The following is a 27,484-nucleotide window of genomic DNA, read 5'->3' on the forward strand; positions in this document are numbered from 1 at the left end:
CAGATCCGGTCTCTGTGTTTGAGAATAGCTAGCCTAAGACACATATAAACACTCATCTATTATGTAAAGAATCTCCTTCCTATATGTCACCCGATTGAAATCGTGTTCACTTAATCTATATTGAACAGCTTGACACACACTTGAATAATCCACTCCCTGCTGCGTCCAGGTGACAGGTGTAGAGCCACGAAGACGTGCTAACCAAACAGATGGGCAAGCAGAGAGGCGCAGAAGGGCGTGATGAGACGCGGGACGTGTTCGGGCGTGAGAAAATGACACAGTGCAATGAGAAACAAAGAGCTCAGAAAGGCACAAGCGAGCAGCACGTGTCATTTTCCTAGAAAACTCCTAGAAATCATTTTTAAGATACCAATCCAGCAAGCTAGATATCCAGCCAAACGTCAACCTTCCGCACCAGCTAGACCAGCATTATTCAGCATAAATATGGAAATTCGTGCTGGTCTATGCTTGTTTATATTCAGCAGATGAATGTGTAGCTGGATTTGGTAATACGTATAAGGGTATCTTAGACACTGACATTTCAAGAATTTGTTAGAGGCAAAAACATCGATTGTGTTCAGCAATCGCAGTGAAATGAAGAGGTTACTATGGAAGCACCGTCAAAGAAACTGGTTCTATATAGCAACCAACAATGCATGAGATGCACATGAAGACTACAGAACAAATTATATTAAACACTAGAATAGTGGACGCTATTTCGTAATAGTGTGAAAAAAGCAGTTTGGGAAACCGGTTTGTGATTACTTGTATGCAAATTCTGTGTTTGTGCCACTAATGTAACACAGTTCAACTTTAACGTTGATATTCAAAATCCAAAAGGAAAATAATCAGTGTAAATTTGCAATTCAGACTCACAGGAACGACTTGACGTCCATGCCTCTGGTTCGGATCTGTCCCATCATGTGGTCCCAGCTTCCGGGATTGGAACGCGACCTTGCCCCTCCGCCCGACCTGTAGCGGGATGCCCCTGCCCCAGCCGGGCTACCACGCACCCCCCGCGGGCCCCCCCGGTGGCCCCCACCCCCAGGACCGGTGTGCAATTGGCCCAGACTCTGGGAGGTGACTGGGGGGTCGTTGGGGCCTGGTGGGGGCTGGTGGGTTAGGGGCTGCTGGAGACTTTGCTGCCTGACCAGGGGCCTGGGGCGGGCTGCTGAGGAGGGGATGTGCTCCAGGGTGGAGGTGGTGGAGAGAGAGGGGTCCCCAAAACTGGCACTGCATCATACGAAGGGGCCGAGTTGGGGGCGAGACAAGGACGAGAATTCACAAGAGGAATTCACAAGATAAAGAGAACAGGATTAATGTAACAGAGGAAGAAGGTAACAGGAAGAGGAAGCCCGAGATGTAAAGACAACAATGAGGAAAGGTGTTGGGAGATAGAAGAGGACAGTAAGGGTAGATAAAGTAACAGACATTTCGAGACGACCATAATGGGGGATACAGAAGCACAATGAGGAAATGAGGGAAGAAAAGAAAGGCAAAGTTAGAAGGCAGCGTTAACAAAATTCACAATGTTCACTTAAAGCAAGCCCCTTTTTTCCTCGAAACAGTGCTGATGCGAGAGCCAGTGGCCAATAGGGAAGCATTCTGCTAACGTCAGAGGCAGGATGGTGGGATACATTTTCAGAATAACAACTCAATCTGGCAGAACCAAACTAGATGCAGAACTAGGACATCGCAATCCGTGTTCAGTCAGATGTTTTTATTTTTATAAAGTATATTAAAGCTGCAATCTGTAATTTGCCTTGGTTAAAAATAAAACTCAGTTTTTGAGAGTTCAGGCAGTGTCTCCAGCTTGAGGCAGTAAAAGAAATACTGTTAGTTGCGTCATTATCGCCTCTCAGGTCAACGGAAACACCGGTCGATTCTGACACCAAGCACCAGCACCATTTTGATCAAAAAGGGTAATCTCTTGTGTCTCTCGTGACATGACCGTACAACGGAGTATGTCTTGTACATCCAACTTCCCCTGTTAAAGAATGTTTATCGTTCACCATCTATGCACCGATCCCATCTTCTCTCTATTCAATTCAATTACCATTTTTATCCTCTTTACCCCTCCCAACAGCTTCCGTAGCTATGTGTCATGTCTGATTACTGTAAAGTTCTTTTGAACTGTGCTACCGATCCTAATGCTCTGCTTGAAGATTTACAGCAGTGGGGGTTAAGCGGCACACACCTCTATCCAGACCCCAATGCTACGGTGGTACTCAAGGGAAGCGTTTATAGAGAGTAGATTTGTGAACTGAATGGAAATCAGCAGTAGCTGAAACTCTGTCCCTTTTTTACACTTCAAGGTTAAGGTCGGCGGCATATAAGTGAACGTGGAGATTTATGTAGATGAGTTAAAGTAATGAGCTACCAGCCATTTTTATTCTTTTTTATGTTACGATGGAATGCTGGTTTGATTGTTGGACTCAGTGAGGAGGCATTTCATGACGTGATTTGGCCAAATAGGATGTGTTCCTGGATCAACATTCATATGAAACCATTACAGCCCTAACACTTAGTACACAGTCTTAAAATCGTTGGAGAAAATATGGACAAAACCAAATATGGATAATTACGTCTTCAGGTGTATAAAGACCTTACATAATGAAGCGTTATGTTTCTTATTTCCTTAGAATGATTTCTATCAACATACCCCCTTGCATGGAATTCGCCATGTTGTTTCTACAGTAGCCCTAAATGGACAAACTGCTCTACAGACTGTGTTTCGTAAACACGTTATCTCCTTCGACAAAGAAGCGAAACGTGACGGCATCTTAATCCCGTGTTAGACACCATGAGTGAGCCGATGGTTGCAATTCGCAACCTCCCCAATAAACCCTCCACATTGCTCCTTTAATGTAACCTAGAAAATATCCAACCAAGCATTTTGGTTCGAAAAAAGATACATTTTATCCAAGTTGTTGAAATCAGAGATAAGATTGGTTATAGGGATGTAACTCAAGGTTGGATTCCAAGGCCTTTGTTCATGATTCAAGCATTCTGAATGAATTTTACTTTTCAGAGCAAATTATCAAAATACCGCTGCCTTATTTCAACGTATTGCTGCAAACGATAACCAGTTCACGTGATGTCTCATCACGGAGGTGCGGCTGGAGAATAATAGAGAATAATTATAATATTTTAAATGTTACATAAGGACCCCTTTGTCACATTATCTAGGGGTCCAAAATCTGAATCTGGTTGATAGGAATGTTGTTCCAAGACCAAGCACCCATCACACGCAAGACTGTTATAATAATACCAATTCATATAAATTTTTTAATATATGTATACAGTATGTATATGTGCATGCATTTTTCTATTCAAATACCTTTCACTCACAGTTTGAGCTGTCAAAACATAACATATGTTCATTATCTACTCTTTTCTCTCTCTATTTTAGTTCTGTTTGTGTTATAAATAGGCTTTGAGAAGCGGTGAACAAAAAGAAGTGTGTGGGGGTTATAAAACAACGATCAAAGCAAAAAACACAGAGGGAAAAGAAAAGCATAATCAAAGAATGAAAGACAGTGAAAACATGGCTCTCCAAATGAAGCCGTTCTGTTTCGCTTACTTTAGAGAAGAAATGAAAGGTTTTTCTGGTTGGATTCAGCAAGCCCCAATGCCCCGACGGACACGAACACTGTGAAATTTCACATTAAAGCTCGACCACTTTGTTAAAGACAGGGCAAAAAGAAATGATTTTAGGCAATTTCAGACTTAACTTTCCTCGGATGAACTTTAAATATTCAGTGGCGAAATGAGATTGCAGGCATATCAAAATTACTGAGGCTTATTTCACTTTCGTCTGTAATACAGCAGTAATTTCATATAGGAAACTTTTAATGGATTTTATCCGCTCTGGGCAGAGACGATCAATGTACTTGCGAGTCTCACCTAAAAACGACAGTTTATCCAAAATGTAGTGCCATAACTGTATGACTTTCTCTCCTTTCTGGGTAACACAAAAGGTGATATTTGAATAAGGATTTCTTATATCGTACAATGCAAGGGAATAGAAACAGAGACTGTCAAGCTCTTAAATGACAAAAAAAGCACAATTAAAGCACCATGAAATTAGTTGTATGCAATGGTAGTATGATTCATGTGCAAAATTCCAAGTTTTGAAGTAAAGCTTGTGTCCTGCTAAAGCTCTTGCTTATGAAATGAAGGACACTTCAAGTTAAGTATACTTAAGTATATTTTTAGTTACACTTTATGTTGAAAAGTATAAAGTAGTATACTTTTAATTGTACTATTTCAATATTACTTGGGACTTAACTGGTCAGCTTTATTTGATAAAACAATGCTTTTTAAGTATTCTTATACAGTTAACGTTGAGTACACAACTAGTGTCATGATCCCGCTTTCCCAGCAGCTGTTTCTCTTGTTCTGGCGGACAGGATCATGACTGTCCCATTTCTTGTGTTTGTTTTGGAAGCACATGGCCTTCGATCGTGCCATGGGCTCTCCCATCGTTCGCCTTAGCCCCACCCCTCGTTGCCTTATTCATCTTCCCATCATTTGTTTACGCCCCTTCACCCGTTGTCCTCTTTTGCTTCCCTTAGTTTCTTCCCGTTTTTTAAACCCCGTGTGTTTTCTATCTTGTGCTGGTCTTATTTGTTATTTCCCCGCCAAGTCTTGTCTGCCCCGTAAGTTCTTAAGTTAAAAGTTGTGATTTGTATTTGATCCTGTTTTGTTTTGGTCCTGTGTTACCCCCTCGAGTTCATGACAATGTAGTTTACATCTACGTTCCGTTTGTACTGCAACTATACTTATATGTATATAATATATAACATATAACATGGTTTACTAGTTCAATACTTGTAGTACATTAGCAGGAGCACATTTTTAGTTTACGAAAGTACACTATGAAGTATACTCTCAGTAAACTACTAGATTAGTAGTTTTTATGGAAGGCATACTTGTACTTTTTTTATACTAACTTGACAGCACGCGTATTTTTTTAAAAAGTCTGTATTTTTTAAATGACTGCAAGTCAAGTGTACTTGGAGCACTTTTAAGTATATCTCTATCAAAAGATTGAGTAAGTATAATAAGTCAAGAACATGACATTTTTACATTCATTTTACTTTCTAAATTTGAGTTTAAATACTAACAGTATACTAAAAGCTCACTTGAATAAGCTTCTTTTTTGTAAAGGCTGATGACTAAACAAAAGTGATAATAAACACGGTGTTTTGATGCCATACAATGGCACTTGCATGTTTTCTGTGATGCCACTTGCTTCAGAAGAGTTGACAGCGTCAGATGGCCCATCTTATGACACTATGGGTGCCAGTCCCAATGCCCATTCACTTTATTGTACTAAAAAGTGCATCCACAACATCCTTCAAAGATTCACCTCATGTATTCTACAGAAAGAAATGTCATACAGGTTCAAAGCAAGATTGAGTAAATGATGAAACTACAATTTAGCCAGTCTCCTCCTCTCTAATATTTGATGAGTGACGAAATAGGATCGATCTGTATTGTTCTTGTTGTGACAAAATCGTACCCTGGAAGATTCTTAAAGCCATCTCGACAAACACTGACAGGATATTTTCATCTGCCACTTCCTCAAGTGGAGGTGATGGCAATTCTCAGAGTCCTCCAGCAAAGCCTTGAGCTTCAGCGCAGAGCTGTAGCAGCTTGTTATTATGTCTCGAGATGCCGTGTGATAGAAATCCTGATGGAGGATGTTTGTATGAGGGGACGATGTAGAAAGAAGGGAGAAGTAGATGTGAGAGGCAGGGTTACAACTGTAACATAACTGAAAATAAAAAGCAACTATAGGCGAAAGATGGGAGCGGATGCAAAGGTAAAGATACTGAATGTAAAGAGCTTGAAACTTAACTTAACCGGAAAAAAGTGTCGCCCTTCAAATCAACATGGAGAAAACCTTTGCAGGTGTCCTAAGTTCACTTTTTATACATACTGTATATATTGAAGATAAGGCTGTAAAACATTTAAAGTGATTTCTAAGCTTGCAGTTAAAACAAGGCTTAAACACACTCCCAACCCCAAAGAGTCATCATAATCCAGCCACAGAATCAATGTTAGACAGTTAAGTTTGTCTACTTTATCAATACATTAACATTGTCTAAAGTGGTTAAGCACTAAATTAGCATGCAAACATAGCGAGCTACGTTGCTTTAATAAGTTCACATGCAGACCCTTATCGTAAACTTGTTAAAAAACCTGGCGGGCCGGCGGTATATTTAGCCCACGGTGCCGATTTAAGATTCATTCCGTGTATATACAGGGTCCAAAACAAACAGTCCCTATGGTGCCAAATAACAGCACAATTTGGCCTTGCCAACAAATGAGGCAAAGCCATTTGGCCGCTAACTTTATTTGGAACGGCAAAATTGTAAAAATGCTTTTAATTGAATTGTAAGAATGGGACATCACTGATGCAAGCGCTAGGGGCAATTTAAATTAAAGCCGTACACCACATATCTTTGAATATGAGTAAGTTTAGTTATCGGATGCCAAACTTGTTTTCTATCCCACTATACTTACTGTATAATGTATAATGTGGAACATTCCTCATATTCTGTGACCAAAATGAAAATCTGGGGAACAAAATTTGCAGACAGAGATTGTAATATGTTGGATTTTCGCAGGACACGGTTCATTTTGGACATACTGTACACTAAACAAGTCACATTCAACGTGAAAATGTTTCACCTGACTTTTTAGATCTTTTGATCTGAAGGTGAATTTAGTTATTCTGTTTAAATATGTTAAATTGGTTTGGTTTGACACAAATATAAACAGGTGAAGGTAAAAAGGTGAAGATGATCCGCTAACGCTAACTGAACAATGGGGCCCCCAGCTAAGGACCCCCCCAAAAACGATGGCGAATAGACGAAAGGACCCAGAACAGCTAGTGGGGTCCCTGAATATAAATGTTCACTTCACAAACTGTATTTGAAAGGGATGACTTTCAGTGAAAAAGAACCAAGCCAATAAGTAAATAAATATTAGTTCAGACTAGATTTGACCTCCTTTAATAATGTTTCGAGACCTCAAGAGGATGCTTGACAAAAGAACATTCTAGGGGTGACATTTAATATTTTTGTCATTTATTATCAATCTTCTAAACATAATTCCTGTGTCATCATTTTATTTAAACAATTGAATTTGTGTTATTCCAATGTTGAGTTTACTATTATTCTAATATAATCAAAATAATAGCAAGTGACCCCAAATGTATAAATGTTATACAGATGCTATATTATATCATTATTTCTTTTTATTGCTATTATTGTAATATTAATTTAGGAAATATGAGAATGTTCATAAGTCTTCATTAATTGTCAGCTCCAATTATTAGCAGTTTGGTAGTATTGATTGTGGATAAAATGTTATACCAAAATATTAGATTTTCAACATGACTTCTACAACAAAATCACCATGTTATACACAACCGCAGTACAACTTCTCTTAAAGAAAAGATCTGGCCTTCCATCACTCACTTGCTGGGTCTCAGGCTTCCGGAGTGCAGGTGGCTCTGGAGAGTTTGCCACCTCCCGGACCTGCTGGTGCCCGCACCTATACAGCTGTCACTGCGACTCGGACCCCCCACTGCCCCCCCGCCCACCTCCCTTTTCTCCAGCGATCCACTAAAAGAAGGAAGAGAAAGCAGAAGCGTTTGAAAAAGAACGAGAGGTTCAGACAGAAGAGTGGTTTCTTCAGCATCTCAGCGTAAAGCAAAAAGGCACAAAGGTAACAAAACAACCCCAGTCGTGCCCTACCCGTAAACCCAGCAGGGGTGGCGGGCACGTAGACCATGCAGGTCTGGAGAGGGAAGACATTGTGGTGGTGGGAGAGCAAGCGGGGGGGGGGGATTTGTTGGGAACATGGGTTGACAGTAATAGGAAGGCAGATGGCGCTGGTAAATGCAGCATTTCTTTCAGGTATATGGGATAACTACAAGTTATGCGGATGTATTCCTCTATCATTGGAAATATTCTAAACAAATGGTCCAACAAGCACTGGATTAAAAGGTTATGGATTGATAAGAAAATCATAATAACAGATACATTATCCTTATAGGAAACAGTGTATCTGCTATTTCATCTCTATGGGGTTGCATAACTAAGTAAAATTACACCCATAATCGCAAAAGACTGCTTTTATTTTGCAAAATATTTTTTGAGGTCAAAGAAGTTCAAGGGTTTGCGTTGGATGGTCTTGCGATGTTAAATTGCACAGTAATGCTCAAAGTAATACCCATAATAATATAAATATAATTTATGTCAATGTTAAGTAATAAGAATAATAACAACACCAACAATAATGTCAATTTAAAATAATATAATAATAATCATACTTTAATAACAATCACTACAGGAATATACTGTCAGGATTATTTTTATAATAATAATTTCGATCATTTTTAAAAAGATACACAGGCCACCTGTTCCTATTCTGTTTCCCATTATTCATCAATCCACCTTCATTTCCCTTTAGGTGAGACAGAGACTGACGTTCACTTGATCTGGAGGGTACAGCAAAGAGACGTGAGACGGAACTGGTTACAACACACACAGGTGTCGAGATCTACGACAGTCACAGAAGACAGAGATGACCCGTGATGTAACATTTGCACGTCGACTTCAGGGGGCAAACAGAAACAGGGGAGACTTGACATAACACGGACATGTTGTTGACTGTCTTAAACTGACGAAACATGGCCTTTTACTTTTTACCGTCTGGTCAAGAGTGATTCTTTGAAACAAGCTGATCGTGGTTGGCAGCGCGCAGACGCCTGGAACGGATGTCATTTGTTGTCAATGTTACCTGATGGTTGGAGCCAACGCAAGTGACCAAATTAGAACAGAGTTCCGCGTCATACAAACACGTGACACCATGATCCCAGGACTAGCAAATAGTAAAGCTAACATGACTGTTTATGTGCAATTTGGGAGTCAACAAAGATTCAGGGCTACCCTTAGGTAGCCTTTCGTAATGCCTGAACAAACGCAGGCTATACTTGTGATAAGAATATCTGTGATTGTGTGTTGTTGAGTGACTTGTGTAGGTTTAGCAGGCAAAAGCTAGCGAGCTAACAATGAATTTTGGTGCAAACTGGTCAGTTTCGAAGCGGCCAACATTATCAAGCTAGCTTTAAAAATCTATTAGCGTAAAATACTTCATTCTGAATGACCTCATGAGACAACATTATAGTATTCATTTTATAAAATTGTGACATTACAATAATAATAAACATAAAACTATGTTTGTGCTAGTTTGTCCAAAAATATACAGTAAGTTGACAGTCAGCGAGCGAATGCAATGATTGGACGAACATTCTTTAGTCGTGTGAACTCAACAGAAGACAATATTTCCTACCGTAGCTTTAAGATGACATACAGTATATCAAAGTCATTTAGTAGGATTTCTAATGTGGCGCCAAACAGAATATCCATAAAAATCACTTTGGGGATTTGACAAAGGGACTGAATCTTAACACACTAATGAACAAAAGTTTACTGATCATAATAGATGCAGAAAAAATGAAACTATAATTCGTCTTTTGTTAAAAATAATAATCAGTCGTCATTTGACATTATCTGAGATCTCTCTAGTCTAGGTTCATACAGTAAATGAGACGATGTTAGATAATGGTAATAATGTATAGTACTCTATATTCATTCATGTTTAAATTGGTCTGCAAATGCAATGTGTGCTTTTCGTTTGTCATTCATGAATAATTTGTCAATTTATCTAAACCATAAAATACACAAATATTCGATAAAACCTAAGACAACAGTTGAAAAAACCAAAAAATGTTTCACTGGTTTGATCAATACTTAATCACATCTCCGCTTTCATGGAAAAATCCCCCCTAACTAGAAAGACAACAGCAACCTGGTGAACTTAATCCGGTTTAAACATACAAAATGGTCAACACGTGTAACATATAACGCTACGAGAATACTTGTGAATCTCATAAATGTGATTAAAACAGTAAAATATAATGTAAATGGATGAATATGACGAGTAGGACTAAAACTAAAGGTAACTTTATTATTTGCATACAAATTATTGGTAGGCTTTTGAAACCGTGTAACAATGTACATGGCTACTGGGCACCAGACTACACAGGGGAAGTGACACACACCAGACAAAAATATACAGTAAACACCAACACAAAACACAGCCAAAACACAACAACACAATATTAGAGGTAACCAACAACCAACAACCCTCAACATTCAGACAAGAGGAATACATCAATACAGTCCACATCAAGATCCTCTTGAATGCACCTTAACCTCTTCTGGTCAGAGGTTTTGAGGGTTGTCCGTCTCCATGGATACCATGCATGAGCTGAGGGTGAAATGTTAGCAGTTGGATATATTAGTGGTGCTGGCAGGGCTATATGGAACACAGGGCCTTATAACGTTATCAATTTGCCTACATTCATTATATATTTATTTGTTGTCTGCTGGTATAAGATCCAAACTCCCGTGCTAGTTCCCAAATTGGAAACATTGCATTGCATATCATGTCGATGTTTCTTTATCACACATTATGAATTGGACGCGTAATGTGCTTGGCGACACAATTTGGAAACATTAAACAAATTAAAATCAAATTTGCAGAATAGGCAGGATTTTTGGCAAAAAATGTCTTAGATGCCCTTTTGGCAATTTTGGATGACATTTTTTAAGCATATCAACTTTTTATTTTTGTCACATTCTGACAGCTGGGGTTAGCCACGCCTCTCTACATCGCAAAACCCCTAAGCTCTCCCAAAAGCAAAGAAAATGGCTAAGCTCCACCTCTCCACGGCAAAGTTTTGTCTGATTTATTTAATAAAACACACCCATAAACAAGTCTTCCACTCATTAAACGATTTCAACCAGTTGTTATAAATCTGTGTTGGTGGGAGGCATTCTCAATCAAAATTCCCACCATGTGGGCGGGGACCTTCAGCCTTCCGTATCCAGTACTGTATCCAATCAATTGGATGATGATTTGTCCGGGGGGATAACCCAGAAAGACTCCGTCTCCTTTGAAGATAATGACTTCAATTAAGCAATTAAAACACGAGGAAACACAAGACTGTCAGAAACCTCTGAACTGAATCTCCCTGAAGGTGACACGGCGACGGGTTGACCCTGAGATCTCGCTTCGATCTGATTCTGAACTGAGACGTATACGGAATATTAAAAAGCCAAGAAGACAACAAAATGATATGGATTGCCCCTGATATATGCCCTTACAGATGGGGTCAATGGGAATTTTACGACTTGCGTGACTTTAGGATTGTTGGAACGATTTGTGGGAACTTGCAGAAAGATGTTTTAAAATGTCATTTACTTTTTTAGGCTATTATAGTTATCATATTATGGGCAAATAATAACAGTTTAATTATATAAAATAAAAAATTGTCAACCTTTTGGAAAAAATGTATAAATATAATATATATTTATTTACATTGTCCTTTTCCCCTGATTTTTTTACTGAAATATAATTAACTAATTTAAATTTATTATGTATTATTTAAATATGTAACTCAAAATAATAAAATAAAAGCACAACAGTATCATTTGTTTCCGGAAGTAAAAGCTTCATTTTCCAAATGCGATACTGTTTTGTTATATTCTAAATTCAGACACTTCTGTGAGATGCAACCGAATAGATATTATTATATATATATTCTATTAAGTGTTATGAGACCGGATGCGCCGTAAAAAACACCAGTACTTTTATTTTGTTTGAATTTTCACATATTTTCACATACTTTTGAAACTTGCTTAAAAACCATCTAGAAAAACAAAGAAAACATGCCAAAGCTGCCAGAAAATGTCATTTTCTTTCAGATTTTTTACAGCGCATTTACAAGCCAATCGGGATCATTAGAACAGAAGGTCACGGGGCAGATCGGAATGAACTCCCTTTCCCTTTCCCTTTCCATACAGCCCTGCGCAGAGAGAAGGGTCCCTTACCAGCCGGAACCGAGACTCACTTTGGCGTGAGGCGAGGGTCTCCATAGGGAGCGTAGGGGGACATGTTCAGGAGGAACTCCTTGGGCGGGTAAGAGCTCCAGCGCTGCTGCACGTTGCTGCTGTCATTATTATTCCAGAAATCCCTGTCTAGATCACTATGACTTGAGAGAGAGAGAGAGAGAGAGAGAGAGAGAGAGAGAGAGCATGGTTTTTGGGAGTTTAGACACATAGAGGAAAAAATCTCATGGAATAATGGAGATCTTGTAAAAGCCTTCTCTGCGTAAATAAAAGTATTCAAGAGAAACATTTTATGTCGTAAAGAGTAAAACATTTCTGCTGTATGAGGACAGCAAAAGAAGAGTAAAGGTGTTTTGAAATCCAACACAGAAACCGTTAAAGTCATATTTACTCAATGCTGTCAGTACACTCACACTCAGTCTCACACAGGACTTTCATAAGCTTGCAGTTTCAGATCTCTTATCTCTAAAAAAACCAACAACCCCAGGTGTACAAAAGTCAAGAAGACAACAGAGAACCGAAAACATGACCAAACCTCACGATCAAATTTTGTTTTCAATCATTCATTTCACTACGATTTCAATCTTTGACGCGGTCTCAGTCAGTATTACAAATATCAAGAGTACATTTTCACAGAATGTTCTTTACATTATAGAGAAATTTTAGCTGGGTTTCACATTTAGGGTCACAGATTTCTTACTGACATGCACTGCTACAAGTCAGACGGCAATGGGTTTTTCACACGGACGTGTGAAGACGAACACCATCGCATGTTTATTTCATTTAACTACTTTTGTAAAAACCCTTTGGCAATGCAACAAAATAACGAATTAAAAATATGTCAAACTTTGTGGCTGATATTACTCACGGTTCATTTATCACACTGGAAACACGAGGTCAAGTTGAGTGTATTGCATTGTGGGAACTCCACCCCATCCTACTGAGATCCATTTATCTGGCTGATTTCTGAAGGCAACAGATACATTTCCCGCTGTTTGTGATAAATTTGTTTTATCATTGTTCAATTTATGACTCTGTGAGAAAACAAACACTGTCGTGACTTTAGCTTCATGCAGGCTTGTACAAATCAATCAATGTCTAACTGTGATGTTCAAATGTTTTGTCTGACTCATGTGCCATCAAAAACTCAGATTTGAGACCTAATGTATAGCATTACCTGACCCGTCCCTCCAGCACAACACCATCAGTCAGAAATAAGGTATGTTTGTCAAATAGAGGATCTGACCTGTCGTTGAGCTCCATGTTTAGCAGTTTCATCTGCCCTGACTAATAACATTAGACCTGACAAATTAGAAGTGCTCAGACTCACTGTCTCTCTCAAAACCTCCAGCTTTAAAAATGAATCTCCTCTTTAATGTTTAATTCGGGTTGATGCGAACATTTAATATGATGATAAAACTTTGAATGTACTGGAGGCGCTCCAGGTACTAATTCATTTACAGCGTGTGCACGCACACACACACACACGCACACACACACGCACAAACACACACATACACGAACATATACACGAACACACGAGGACACACACGCACACACAAAATTTACAAACAGGTCTTAAATTAATACTTTTTAAATGCTGAGATATAATAAACTCCTGAAAATGTGTTATTAATAATAACAATATAAATACGTATCTTACATAAAAGAAAATTATAATAATACCTATAGATTTTCAAAAAATATGTAGCATAATTTTGGCAACCAAAACTACCAAAGCAAAAACGATATATTTCAAAAGGTTAACAGTATGTTTTTATCTCTATTCCGATACTGCGATTGAAACAATAACCAGGGCCCGTATACACAAAACATTTGATCTTAACACTAAAAGCTCTCTTAAACAGCACTAAAAGTTTTTTTGTTAAGAGTTTCCACTTAAAACCTATTCACAACGTTGCTGAGAGCAACTTTTACTAAAGAACAGAAAGAAATCTTAAGCTAAGATAAAGGGCGGAGTTGACCTCGTTGCTATGGATGATGTCAGCAAGCTTACTGACTATGACCGCAGTGATTGGCCGATAGAGGATGGGTCTCCGTCAGTCATTTAATCATAAATCTCATGATGATATATTTAAATTAACATCTTAAATGATATATTTTAATATATAATTATCGCCGTATTCAAATTAAGATTATAAAATGTAAACCAAGTTACTAATTCAGCAAGTGACGAGTTCATTTAAAAAACAGATTCGATTTAAAACTCGAAACTTGTTATTGTGCGTGCCAATTAATATCAATCAAATTAGTTTTTTTTGTTAAGTTACAATAAATACAAAAATACAGTTAACAAATACAATAAATCACAATAAACAACTTGATTTTTGAATTATAAAAAAAAGAGTTATCTTTTGCAAATAAACTATAATGTTTATATAAAGTGTATGATTAGCTAATTGTACGTCTCATAAACAGTTAGCAGATATTACATTTATTCATTTGGCAGATGCTTTTATCCAAAGCGACTTACAAGTAGTTTTTTTTTACAGTGACACATTACTGCAGAGCAATCAGGGGTAAGGTGCCTTGCTCAAGGGCCCTTCAGTCATGACCTGCTGGCAATGAGGTTAGAACCTGCAACCTTCTGATCACAAGCCCAACTCTCTAACCACCAGGCCTTAGTGACTTGACGTCTCACGGGTTTAGGAGCTAGTTTTAATGCTAAAACGCTCTTAGCACACAAATTTAGGAGTCCTAAAATGAGGAAAGACTAGCCCATTCTTTTTTAAGAGTGTCTCCTAAGTCAACAAGTTAGGTGCCTCAAGACGTTTTGTGAATACGTGCCCTGATCTTTTTTCCATTGCCGTAGGCCCGTGAACACATACAGCATGACATTAATAGATGCATGTAAATGCTGTTGTGGTTCTCAGAAAGGAAATCAAATCTAACACAGAGTCTGAAGAACAGCTCTCGATGCCCTTGTGCGGTCACAGGTGATTAGCCGTCTGGCCTCTGGTCCCGATATAAAACACCCTCCATCTGGTGAGAGATGCATTCGTGTCTAATTAGAGCCTCGGCTGTTTAATATTCCTGCAGTGCAAGTGCCCCAGGTGGACCGGTCCTAAAGCTTCACACTGCTGAGCCGGTAAGTGAGCCATCATCTGACCTGTACTAACTGCTTTTAAACCAGGTGAAGAGGTTATTTCTGCGGTTTCCTCAGACATGGCTTTTGTGAAAAACATTGGATGTTGGAAACGAAACACATGACATATTTACCAGAGGATAATTTTCAGTCAATGTTGAGTAAAACAATTGTTTTCCATCTGTATCTCCGAATAGCTTGCAAAGCTTCCATTCCAGACATATCATGCGACTGTTCAATAACACTGAATGGCATTAGGATGAATGTTTTGCTCTCATTAGCGAGACATTAACAGCAATAGTTAAGCCCCGCAGGAGGCACATACTTGATGGCTTTATTTTCTCCTCGGCCTCTTCCCGACACAGACGCGGAGTCTGGAGTTCCCGCTGTCTCCACCCCCGGCTTATTCCTCTTTCCCTTCAAAGAGAGAGAGAGAGAGAAATACGATTTGATAAGGTGCCGTATTTCAACAATTCATGTGCAATTCCTGCAAGTCAAAGTTACATTTTATGGTAACAAAGCAGTCGACGACGGTTTCAAGGTTTGATGGAAGCGTGTAAGAGGAGGGTGTGGAAATGCACAACACAATTTCTCGGGAAATCGTAACTATTCTACGAGATGACCAATCGTATGGATTTGTACGATCTTATTTGTATGTTTTAGTACAATTTGCTTTCGAAACAGTGGCGTTTAGTGCGGTTAGGTGAGGGGCTTCAGTATTGCTTTTTTTTCCTAATCATTTTACGTGTTTGTATGATTCACATCGTACAAATTCATACGAATTAGCCACCTCGTAAAATTGTTCTGAATTCCTGTGAAATCAAGTCGGAAACGTTGTGTAAGTTCGTAAACAAGGTTTCCTGTAGCTCAGTGGTAAAGTTGTGGGTTCGATCCCAGGGGATAGCAGTTACCTATGTAAAATGTAATAATACTATAACTATAAGAATAATGCAATGTAAGTTGCTTTGGATAAAAGCGTCTGCCAAATGTAAAATGTAAACTCAATTGAACACGGTTGTCATTGGTCAATGCATACTGATGTCAGAGTATCTTGCTGCACACATTGGAGGAAGGTGTCCACGTGTCTGATCTTAACTTAATTGTGCCTAAATGTTCATGTGACGGAGATCACTTTCACAAAAACTTGAATTCTTCCTCTATGTACTCAATGCACCATCCATTCCAAACGCATGCAACATTTTCTGATTCAGAGTAAACTTTAGTGTGTAGGCGCCTTTTCCCAACAACTGTGATGCACCAAAACTTACTTATTGAGCGGATGCAAAAACTTTCCAAACTTAGTGGGTTGCAAACCCAGGCACGTTTAAACATGCTGGAGACTTCTGGGCAAGAATCTGATTAAGTTCTGAAAAATGAAACTCTGTTTCACACTGCAAATGAGAGAAACAAAATGCACCACAAAAAAATGTCCAAAGTGTGTGAAACACCTGGAGAGAGCTTTCCGCGAACCCATTCTTCTCAATGGCACCTGCTCAGTTGGTGGCAAGAACCTTCCCTCTATAAAATTTTGTTTTTCTAACCAATCACCTGAGCTGTAAATGTCATGTGACCAGTCACTGTGGAGTTGGGTGATGGCACCACAAGAAACCATGTGGTGGCAATGCCCTTGCTGTTCTAAGCCACTGCGTGGGCCCCTACAATTTCATTCTTGCTTACAAAAGATGTTTATTTCGGTCAAATCACACAATTACTGTACTTCAAAATTGTCGTTTACAAAAATGATCTCAAACGGAAAGACATCGCCTCAGCAGACGTTCGGTCAAAAGAATGTGGTCTGGACTGAGAAAACATTCATATGCTTCCATAACACACCATATGCGCGTGGCGGTGTTGGCAAACACCTCAATTGATCGATGCAACCAATTACATAAAGGCTAATTACATCATTTCCTGTCTGTCAAAAGCAGCACTCCTCCCCACCATCTCTTGATTGGCCGATCCATCTCGAAGTGATTCTGCAGGTGGAGGATTCATTACAAAGTCCTCTGAAAGCCATCAGCCGCCAGCAGTTGTGTAAGAGATGATAAATGATTGGAAAGAGAGGAAGAAGAGCAGCGTCTTGGCCCCGGCACAGCAGCAGCCTGCCAGTTTCCAGCATTTAAATTACGCCGCCTGCCAACATGCGATGGCTCTGCCGCCATGATCTTTCTGCCGACGTAATGAATGGAAACAAAGGAGAGAGTGGAACGCATGTGTTCGTACACAGGTTAAAACATCATGTGAACTGCAATGGTGCATTTGCAAAGGAAAAAGGAAGAAACTTTGACAGAGGAAGAGGAAATCTAAACGAATGTTTAGTTTAGGAAAGGAAAGGAATAGTTGAACGTAATTAAATGTTTATTCACTTTTAGAATTCGAAGACTACGGAAGGCTTTGCTCACTGAAAGATTTCTTTAATGAATTAATTATTATTATTATTTAATGAAGTTATCATCAATTACAAATACATAAAAAAGGGTAATTTTGCATATCAAAATCAAGGCAGGCGGTGCCCAGGTATGAATTTGTGAGGCATTTGTGATGTTATTCAGAAATGTTTTGTAAAGACAGGTTAACATTTTGTTATTCCCAAATATTTTTTATTGAGAGTAACATACATTTACATTTAGTCATTAGCAGACGCTTTTATCCAAAGCGATTTACAAAGAGTCCGGGGAGCAATAAGCGATATGTCATACGCGATATGTCATGACATACGCCAACTACATCATTATATACTATATAAATTAAGACGTTGCATTAGGGAAAAATACATTTGGGTCAATTTGGATTTTACTATCTGCGAAAAGTATTTATATCTTAATATATGGCCAGTTTCTGTTTTGATGGCAAAAAATAACTGCACAATGAAAACACAGATTCACAGTGATTCTGTCCTGCAGCTGCATCGGAGTAGATCTCTGACAGGCATGCAGTGCGCTATTGAGCACATCTTATCTATGATTAAAGACTATCATAAAATCTTCAGTAGAGAGACATGGGAAGACAGCGAGGGAAAGAGAGAGCAGGGAGGCAGAAATCAAAGGCAAAGTGACACAGAAAGAGAGTGAGTAGTGCAGGTAGAGATATACAGAACGGCAGAAGAGAGAAAGCGGAGGGATAGAGGTGGGCCTTCAAACAGAATGAACAATAACAAAGAAAGATGGAATAGTGAGGGGGATTCAGGGGAATTATTACATCAGAGAAAGAGAGAAAGGGCGGGGGGGTGGGGTGCACAGGTGGTTTCTTGGTGGTAGTCTCACAACAGAGTATGCTCTGTCCTCACACTGTCTGTCACATGTTAGGAACATGCTGGGCACTCTTTCGCACAAAAGATTGCCCTAAAAATGTTTAGATAGAAATATGAGCAGAATACAAGTATGCTTGCTTGATAAGGGAGAAGAGAAGGAAAAAGAAGCAGATAGACGGATAGACAGACAGACAGACATACAGAAAGATTTATTTATTTTATTTACACACACACACAGTAAATAGACCAAAAACAGTCAGCCAGATGAATAGACAGACAGACAGAGTTGACAGTGTAGAGATAGATAGACAGGCAGACAAACAGATAGATTAAATAGATAGACAGACAGATTAGAAAAACAGATTAGATAGACAAATACAACAGATAGATAGGAAGACATATATATTAGACAGACAGACACAGTAGATGCATAGACAGGCAGATATATTAGACAGACAGGCAGACACAGTAGATAGATAAACAGACAGGCAGATAGATTAGACAGACAGGCAGACACAGTAGATAGATAAACAGGCAGACAGATAGATTAGACAGACAGACAGGCAGACAGACAGATATATTAGATAGACAGACAGGCAGACACAGTAGATAGATAAACAGGCAGACAGATAGATTAGACAGACAGACGGGCATACACAGTAGATAGATAGACAGGCAGATAGATTAGACAGACAGGCAGACAGGATAGACAGAAGGACAGATTAGATAGACAGACACAACAGATAGATAGACAGACAGACAGACAGACAGACAGACAGACAGACAGACAGACAGACAGACAGACAGAAAGATAGATTAGATAGACAGACAAACAGACAGACAGACAGACAGACAGGCAGGCAGATAGATTAGATAGACAGACAGGCAGACACAGTAGATGGATAAACAGGCAGACATGATAGACAGAAGGACAGATTAGATAGACAGACACAACAGATAGATAGACAGACAGACAGACAGACAGACAGACAGACAGACAAAAAGATAGATTAGATAGACAGACAAACAGACAGACAGACAGGCAGATAGATTAGATAGACAGACAGGCAGACACAGTAGATGGATAAACAGGCAGACAGACAGATATATTAGACAGACAGGCAGACACAGTAGATAGATAAACAGGCAGACAGATAGATTAGACAGACAGACGGGCATACACAGTAGATAGATAGACAGGCAGATAGATTAGACAGACAGGCAGACAGGATAGACAGAAGGACAGATTAGATAGACAGACACAACAGATAGATAGACAGACAGACAGACAGACAGACAGACAGACAGACAGACAGAAAGATAGATTAGATAGACAGACAGACAAACAGACAGACAGACAGACAGACAGACAGACAGGCAGGCAGATAGATTAGATAGACAGACAGGCAGACACAGTAGATGGATAAACAGGCAGACAGGATAGACAGAAGGACAGATTAGATAGACAGACACAACAGATAGATAGACAGACAGACAGACAGACAGACATAAAGATAGATTAGATAGATAGACAGACAAACAGACAGACAGACAGGCAGATAGATTAGATAGACAGACAGGCAGACACAGTAGATGGATAAACAGGCAGACAGACAGATATATTAGACAGACAGGCAGACACAGTAGATAGATAAACAGGCAGACAGATAGATTAGACAGACAGACGGGCATACACAGTAGATAGATAGACAGGCAGATAGATAGATTAGACAGACAGGCAGACAGGATAGACAGAAGGACAGATTAGATAGACAGACACAACAGATAGATAGACAGACAGACAGACAGAAAGATAGATTAGATAGACAGACAGACAGACAAACAGACAGACAGACAGACAGACAGGCAGGCAGATAGATTAGATAGACAGACAGGCAGACACAGTAGATGGATAAACAGACAGACAGACATAAAGATAGATTAGATAGACAGACAAACAGACAGACAGACAGGCAGATAGATTAGATAGACAGACAGGCAGACACAGTAGATGGATAAACAGGCAGACAGACAGATATATTAGACAGACAGGCAGACACAGTAGATAGATAAACAGGCAGACAGATAGATTAGACAGACCGAATGTAAACAGACAGGTAGGAAGAAAGATTAGATAGATTGACACAGACAGACCCGGTAGACAGACAGACACAGTAGGTAGATAGACAGATAGACTGATAGCTCTCAATACAGACAGACAGTAGGTAGACAGACAGACATATCCGTCTTTCAATAAAGAGTTCTTTTATAGAACACATGCCCTCCTGTTAAGAGAGTCTGAAGTTCTGTGGTCTTGACCTGAAAGCACCCAGAAAACTGTCAGATATCTTTGGGAGGAGAAGGAGAATGCATGCAGTGAGTCGGCGAGGAGAGTGGGGTGTTGTGGGTAAAAACATATGAATCATTAGTGAGCCCTGCGGCTTGGCAGTATGAGGTATGAGAAACATAAAGGCCAGGGAGGCTCTCGCTGTGCAGCCTTACATAACATATTCCAGATTATTCACATATTAAAGAATCTGTTGTTCTTTTGTCCATCAAAAGACAGACCATGACTTGAGCTTTCAGTGTAAAGATTACGGGGACAGCGACCCAAAATGACTGGCTTTCTTTCTCCAGTGAAACACTTTTGCTTTTGAGTCTTTTTTGGGTGAAGTATCACTTCAAGGCAGTGACTGGAGTTGTTGGATTCAAAAATGAAAGAAGAAGGACTTGTGGGCCACAGGATTGAGTTATGAGAGGAACATAGCTCTCATATCTCATTTTGGTCAAATCACATTAACATCATTGTGTCACTAATTTGAGTTAGTAATATTAGTAGTTATTTTAATCTTGTGACTCCAGAGGATTCGTTTATGCCAGAATTGACACAGGGTGTTCTTCATGTGAACTTCAGTACGACCGAGTTTATTCTGGAAGTGAACAATTCTTGGTTCGCTCGCTTTGTCCAAAGCGAAATTTAATTCCCCATCACCCCCCATTCAGGGTGATCTTTTATAACACTGCGGTGTTTGGCATAGAAATGCTGAACATTTGCGTCATCATCGTGGCCACCGCAGCGAGTCCTAGTGGCGGCTGTTTAACACTGTAGCAAGGTGGCCCAAGATGCTATAAATAGAAAGCATCGCTACCTTAACTTTGAAAATGTGTCCTTCTGGTCCAAAGTAACACACCAAACAAACCAAATTTAACGTCAAACAGACTCGGAGCAGAATAAAAACTGATTTGGAAAGGGCTTGAACCCAAGTAATATCTCCATTTGTTAGGTTTTCTCAAGGATATTTTCGTCGAAGGAAGATATCAAATAAGCGTCATAAAATGAGATGAAAGTTTGTAATCCCTCATTGTAATAAGAGTAAGTCAGTAGGTGCCTGCAGGGTGTGCACGTGGTGGGAAGCCATTACTGAGTGTAATTAAAGCCTGAAATCTCTTTTAGCCACCCTGCAGTCTGGCCGTCTCTCTTGCACTCTTCCTCTCATTTCCTGCGTCTTATTTCCGCCTTCTAGCCCGTGCCGACCATATCCAAACCTCATCACTCCTCCTCGGCTGATAAGGGAAAGGTTGGAATCGCGTTACCAAACCGTTCTGTTGCAATGAATCAGTCAAATCGTTTTTGCGCGGTGAATAGCGGGTGACACATTAACTGCGTTTAAGCGAATTATTGTGAATAATGGGTGATTGGTTTTTATTTTGGTAAGAGGGTAATTCAATTAATGTCAGCATAGGTGATTCATTCTGGTTTTTTATTAGCTTGTAATTAATCACAGAGTTGCTCTGTGATCACGTTTTCATGTTTTTCATGCACTTCCTCTACTCGAGGTTCAGACTCATTCGAACACCTTTTGTTGAATTGAGAATTAGAGAGAATTAGGTTTAGGATTTACGGTTGTGGAATGACATCATCGCGTTAAATCTGATGTAAACATGAGCGCCCCTCGTGCTTTTTATCTCCCAATGATTATCGATTTAAGTCCCTAAAGGTCCGTTCACACCAAAAACGCTTACTATAAAGCTACAAAAAGTTTCAATAAAGTTTTCAAAAACGTTTTACATTTAAGAGTCCATAGCAAAACATTATGATACAGATAAAAATATTCTTGGGATCATTTTAGTATTTACAGGTGATAAATGCTTAAATATTAACAGCCAATAAAAATCCATTTCAATTTAAAGGGCCAGCGCTATTAAAATATGAAACTGCAGCGTGTGAGCTTAGAATAAACTAAATATTATTGTCCGTTGACATGGACGCTATTATAGTTATCGTTATGGGTACTTTTATAGTTAGTGTTCTTGGTGTGAACAGGCCTCAACATCCCTCAAAAACAGCACTTCGCATTTTTTCAATAATACACAAAAAACAAACATTGCAAACACACAAACACTGGCTACTGCTGATACTTTTCAATATGCAATGAAATGAATGAATTATTTCCTCTTGCCTTGTTTACCGGCATTTATTTTCTCACTGAGCTCGTCACAGTGCATTCTGGGATTGCCGTCTTGGCAGAGAAAATGCAACGCTACCTTTGAATTTGGCAAAATGTGGCATCTCAGGAGGCAGAATGTTTTATTATCTTTCAGAACAGCCTCCACATCGGGAGCAGGCTGTCTAGATTGCTGTCTACATAGGGAGCTCACTAGGTAGGGAAACGAGTGCATCTATGTTTATGCATTCATTTTAGAGATTGCCCTAAGAGCATGATAGCCAAATAGTGGATCAACAACAGAAAAGCACAAAGCATATTTCTTTATTCTCATAAACGAACAGATGTGAAAATCCATCATCACATCTGTTTTAGGGAGTGTGAACATAACTGTAGCTTAAACTTTGCATCCCTGTAGATTGTCGGGAAGTGACATCACTCACCAGTTTGCGTTGGCACCATCCGCAGACCCCGCACAGCGCCACCAGCCATACGACACACACGGTTAAACCCACCGACACCAGGAACACGCTCAGAGACAAAGAACCTGCGGAGAGAGAAGTGCTTAAAACGCATTTATACTGGATCACAGGAAATAGAAATGAAACAGACCGTGCAAAGCCACGATAATGATCTAATCGTGTCTGCGTAATAAAGGCACAATATTCAACACTTTTGAAGTCTTAAATTCAGTTCAGCTAAATTGTATTTATAATGTCATGAAGAGATCGAGACGGGTGGTTAAGCCATGTGGTTCCGAAGACCAGGACAATGAAAGCCCTCAAAAGAGATCTGGGGTGTTTTAAAGGTTTAAGAAAGCACAGCTGAAAAGTTTAATATTTTACATCAAAAAAGTGCGAGACAACTTTTGACAGTAATCAGAAAAGGAAGAGAGGGAATGATATATATTGTGGAAAAAAGAAAAAGGTTCAGTCAGTGGTGTGGCGGAAGGAAAGAGGATAAATGATTTTATAATAATGTCTCCTAGAAATATATTAAATGAGGGAAATTACAGCGAGGAGAGAAATGAGATGTGTGTGCGTGAGATAAGGTTATGTGAATTGCTATATTTTTTATTTAATGCACGTAGCTTATAGAAACTGTGCTTTGTCAATGTCAATGCCAACACTACTAATATTGCATTCGGCCATGCAATATAAGTAGAGATGCACCGATATTTCAGCCAACAATCGGTATCGGCCGTTAAAAGCTATTTTATCAGGGGCCAATGTATTCTGTCAATAAAAAGAGGACGAGAAAATGCAGTGAATTTGTGCTCTGTATATAACATTTTTATAAGAAACCTCTCCAGTTTTATTATCAATATTAAAAGTCTTGAGAAATATTAATTTACTCTTCAAAATTGGTATAAACGTTATCTTTAATTGTGGTATGCATATTGCGAACATTTGGCACAATTTGATCATTTCTATCTAAAAACTTTTTTTTATTTTGTTGAGCATCATGCATACTACACCAAAATCCTACACGCTGTGGGCTGTGCTGACATTTAACTCCAGGACGAGTCAAAACTGGTATTCAATGGTTCTCAAAATGCATTTGTCACTGGTGCTGACAGAAATGTATGCAGTTAACATTAGATGCATCCTTTGCAGTAAGTCGGCGACAGTGTATTGAAATGCGTGATGACTCCGTCGCCCCCTTGAGGACTGCGGTGTGTTACCGACACGGCAAGGTGATATCTGCCCACGTCTATGTTCAATGATATTCATGCTTGCAGTGCATCGGCCGAGAGTTAACATCTGTGCTCGCATGCTTGTGGAAACAATGTTTAAGGCCTTATGGTTTGGGAGCAAAATGAGAAAAACATAAATAAAACATTCAACCCCGTGCCTTCTCCTCAAGAGCCGTTACCTAGCTACAGTAATAGAAAATCTGAAAAACAAAACTCAGAAAGATGCATAATAAATACACTCTTTTACAAAAGCGGACACACAATGAAGGTCTGTAAATGTTTGCATTCACTTGAATTCACTTGACTGTTGGGAATGCTCATTGTACCGTAATGGACAATAAGCCCGTTTTGGTCTAAAGTGTCTCGGTGGGGCCATATTTCCAATTGCTTCCTATTGACTGCACTGTTAGCAAATGTATTCATTATGTCTGGCCTTTACTGAGAGAGAAAATGCATAAACAATGCGGAGACGATTTGGAAATAGGACCGGAAATTGACATGGAACCGACTCAAACCTAGGTCGTCTGCACAAGCACGCTTCTCCCAACGTGTCCAGAACATCTCGGTTAATCGCTTCAACCATCACTAGTCACTTACATCTGACTGTAATTCAATCTCTGCTCGGGGTCTTCAGCATTGACTTTAATGGCAGTGGTTTAGCTTTGACATGTCATCGTGTGCCATGTCATTCTGTTCGGAATATATAAAGCGGTATAGACTATATAATTTAATTCATAATCTTAAAGTCTTAATGTTTTTACCTCAGATTACATCATGTTAAAGAGATTAACGTAATAATAAAAATGCAGTCATCATTTGTTCAACCTCAAAGTCTATGACTCTTTCTTCTGTCGAACACAAAAGAAGATAATTGAATTATTTTATGTTCTGGAGAAGAAAGAAAGTCATCCAGGTTTGAAATGACACCAGGGTGAGTAAATGACAGAATTTTCGTTTTTGGTTGAACGATCACTTTAAGCCCAATATTTTTGTACCGATAATCATCAGATGGCATCCATTAAGTTCCATAAAACATATATTATACAACTACATGGTTATGTAACACATTAACATCACTTTTAGGTTTAAGTCTCCTGAAAAATTACCGTGTCATACAGACATGCACCGAAATATCGACCAGTATTCAGTATCGGTGGATAAAAATGATGTTTTACACTATGGGCTATCGGACCCCAGTTATTTAAATCAGTATCGGCAGATAAAGTTTGGTATTGGTGCCAATCTAATATCATTATATATACTGCGCACACTCATCCTTATATATTATTTTCTCCAGACCTCTCTTTAGAATTAATCGCGATAACAAATTTTAGAGAACTTCACAAAGTCCAGTGATAAACTCTCAGTCGGCTCTCTTACTCTGTGTTTGTGTTATTGATAACTGCAAAGATATAAATCCATAACCTGTGCGTGACTCTTCACCGGGAACTTACATTTGGCTGTAATTCAATCGCTTTACTCATTTGTCTGGGACTTGGCGCCATGTATTTGATGGAGCACTTACAGTAGCCAATGTCAGAAAAAAGCACACAAACCACGCACAGAAACAGTGGAAAATGCTTACTCTCACCTGTACATAACATTCGCAAAATACTCTTGGTACAGTCTGGTAAGAGACACTGGCCCGGATAATACAAGCCATGCGGTCCGGCGCGTTTTAGGTCACGGCACTGAGTGACAAATGGGACCGTGCCACGTCTCACCGGACATTTTTCAACCGGCGCAGAGAAAGATTCTGACAAGGTTGTGGCAAATAACTGACAAGATTATTTCTGGGTCAGATCGGTAGCGAAGGCTTACGAGTCGATCTTTCACTCGCATGGGATCTGGTTTAACAGTACAGTACAGAAGGGGGATTTTAAGAGCATCTTGGACTGTGTACAAAAAATGCCTCATTATTATGTTGTACATACAGTATAGACCGATTCATCGGATGCACACGATGTGACTGCAGTTAACTTACGGTCTGTATTTGGTTAGTGTCTAATATTATATATTTATATTTTATTGAATTTATGTTGAATATTATTTTATTGTATGCTAATTGTATTCAATAAACTATTAATACAACGAACTCAAATAATAATGCCTTGCGCAATTCTAAAACCTGAACAACCTGATCTCAGGGGAATTCGTAGATCGAATAAATATGTAGATTTTGAATTGTACAAAAACGTACGATTACTGGAAAAAAGCACCAGTGAAGCCCCGCCCCTAAACCTTACATCACTGGCGTGAATGCAAATCATATTGTAAAAACTTGCGTTTTTGTGTGATCTACTTTTTCACCAGTGAAGAAACGATTACTGTTTTTTGATAACAATGACACAATTTTGTACAATTCACATCGTACGAGTTTATACTAAATTATCATACGTATTAGCCACCTCATGACATTGTTACGAATCCCTGTTTAACCAGTATGAAAACATCTTAAAGATTTAACAAATGGTCTGCATTTAAAATAGACTATTGCTGTTTCTTTTAACACCAAAGAAAGAAATACATGGTGCAATTCATTCCCCAAAGCTACAAAAACGATTAAAATACGGATAAATAAGAAAACTGATTATCTTCATCTCCCAGAAACGAATGGCATCTGCTTATAAACATCAGCGTATTTGGAATATCCCCAAGCGTACAACCCAAGCTCATAGCGCAAATAGTCTTATTCACGTCCCCTCATTAAAAAAAACAATCACATAGATGTTTGCGTTCGAGACCTCCCATTGAATATCTCTGATCACTGCCGCAGACAGGTCATTAAAAGGATGCTTCTTTCTATTGTTACACAAACAGTCGGTCTGAAGATAAAGATTGTGAGCTATTTCGAATAATGCTTTCCTCCATTTTGCAGACAGCTATTACTGTTCCTCCTAAAGGACATATGTGCAAATAGCTTAGGACTTGATATCACATCATTTATCGTTATATTGTTTTCTTCTGCTTTGCTTCATTTCATCATAAAAA

The 27,484-nt window shown here is 39.1% G+C and overlaps 1 protein-coding gene across 1 annotated transcript in view; it reads right to left on the bottom strand.

Moving 5' to 3' along the window:
• Positions 1-27,484, bottom strand: part of syt7b (synaptotagmin VIIb) — a gene marked incomplete at both ends in the record, with an annotated part of 89,504 nt that overhangs the window by 29,607 nt on the left and 32,413 nt on the right. The window contains 3 exons of the mRNA XM_079463306.1: positions 11,999-12,133; positions 15,428-15,519; positions 23,241-23,344. Coding sequence (XP_079319432.1) covers positions 11,999-12,133; positions 15,428-15,519; positions 23,241-23,344 — 331 coding nt within the window. The remainder of the gene's footprint in view (positions 1-11,998; positions 12,134-15,427; positions 15,520-23,240; positions 23,345-27,484) is intronic.

This window comes from Barbatula barbatula (assembly GCF_947034865.1).
Source record: "Barbatula barbatula genome assembly, chromosome: 1".
NCBI lineage: Eukaryota > Metazoa > Chordata > Actinopteri > Cypriniformes > Nemacheilidae > Barbatula > Barbatula barbatula.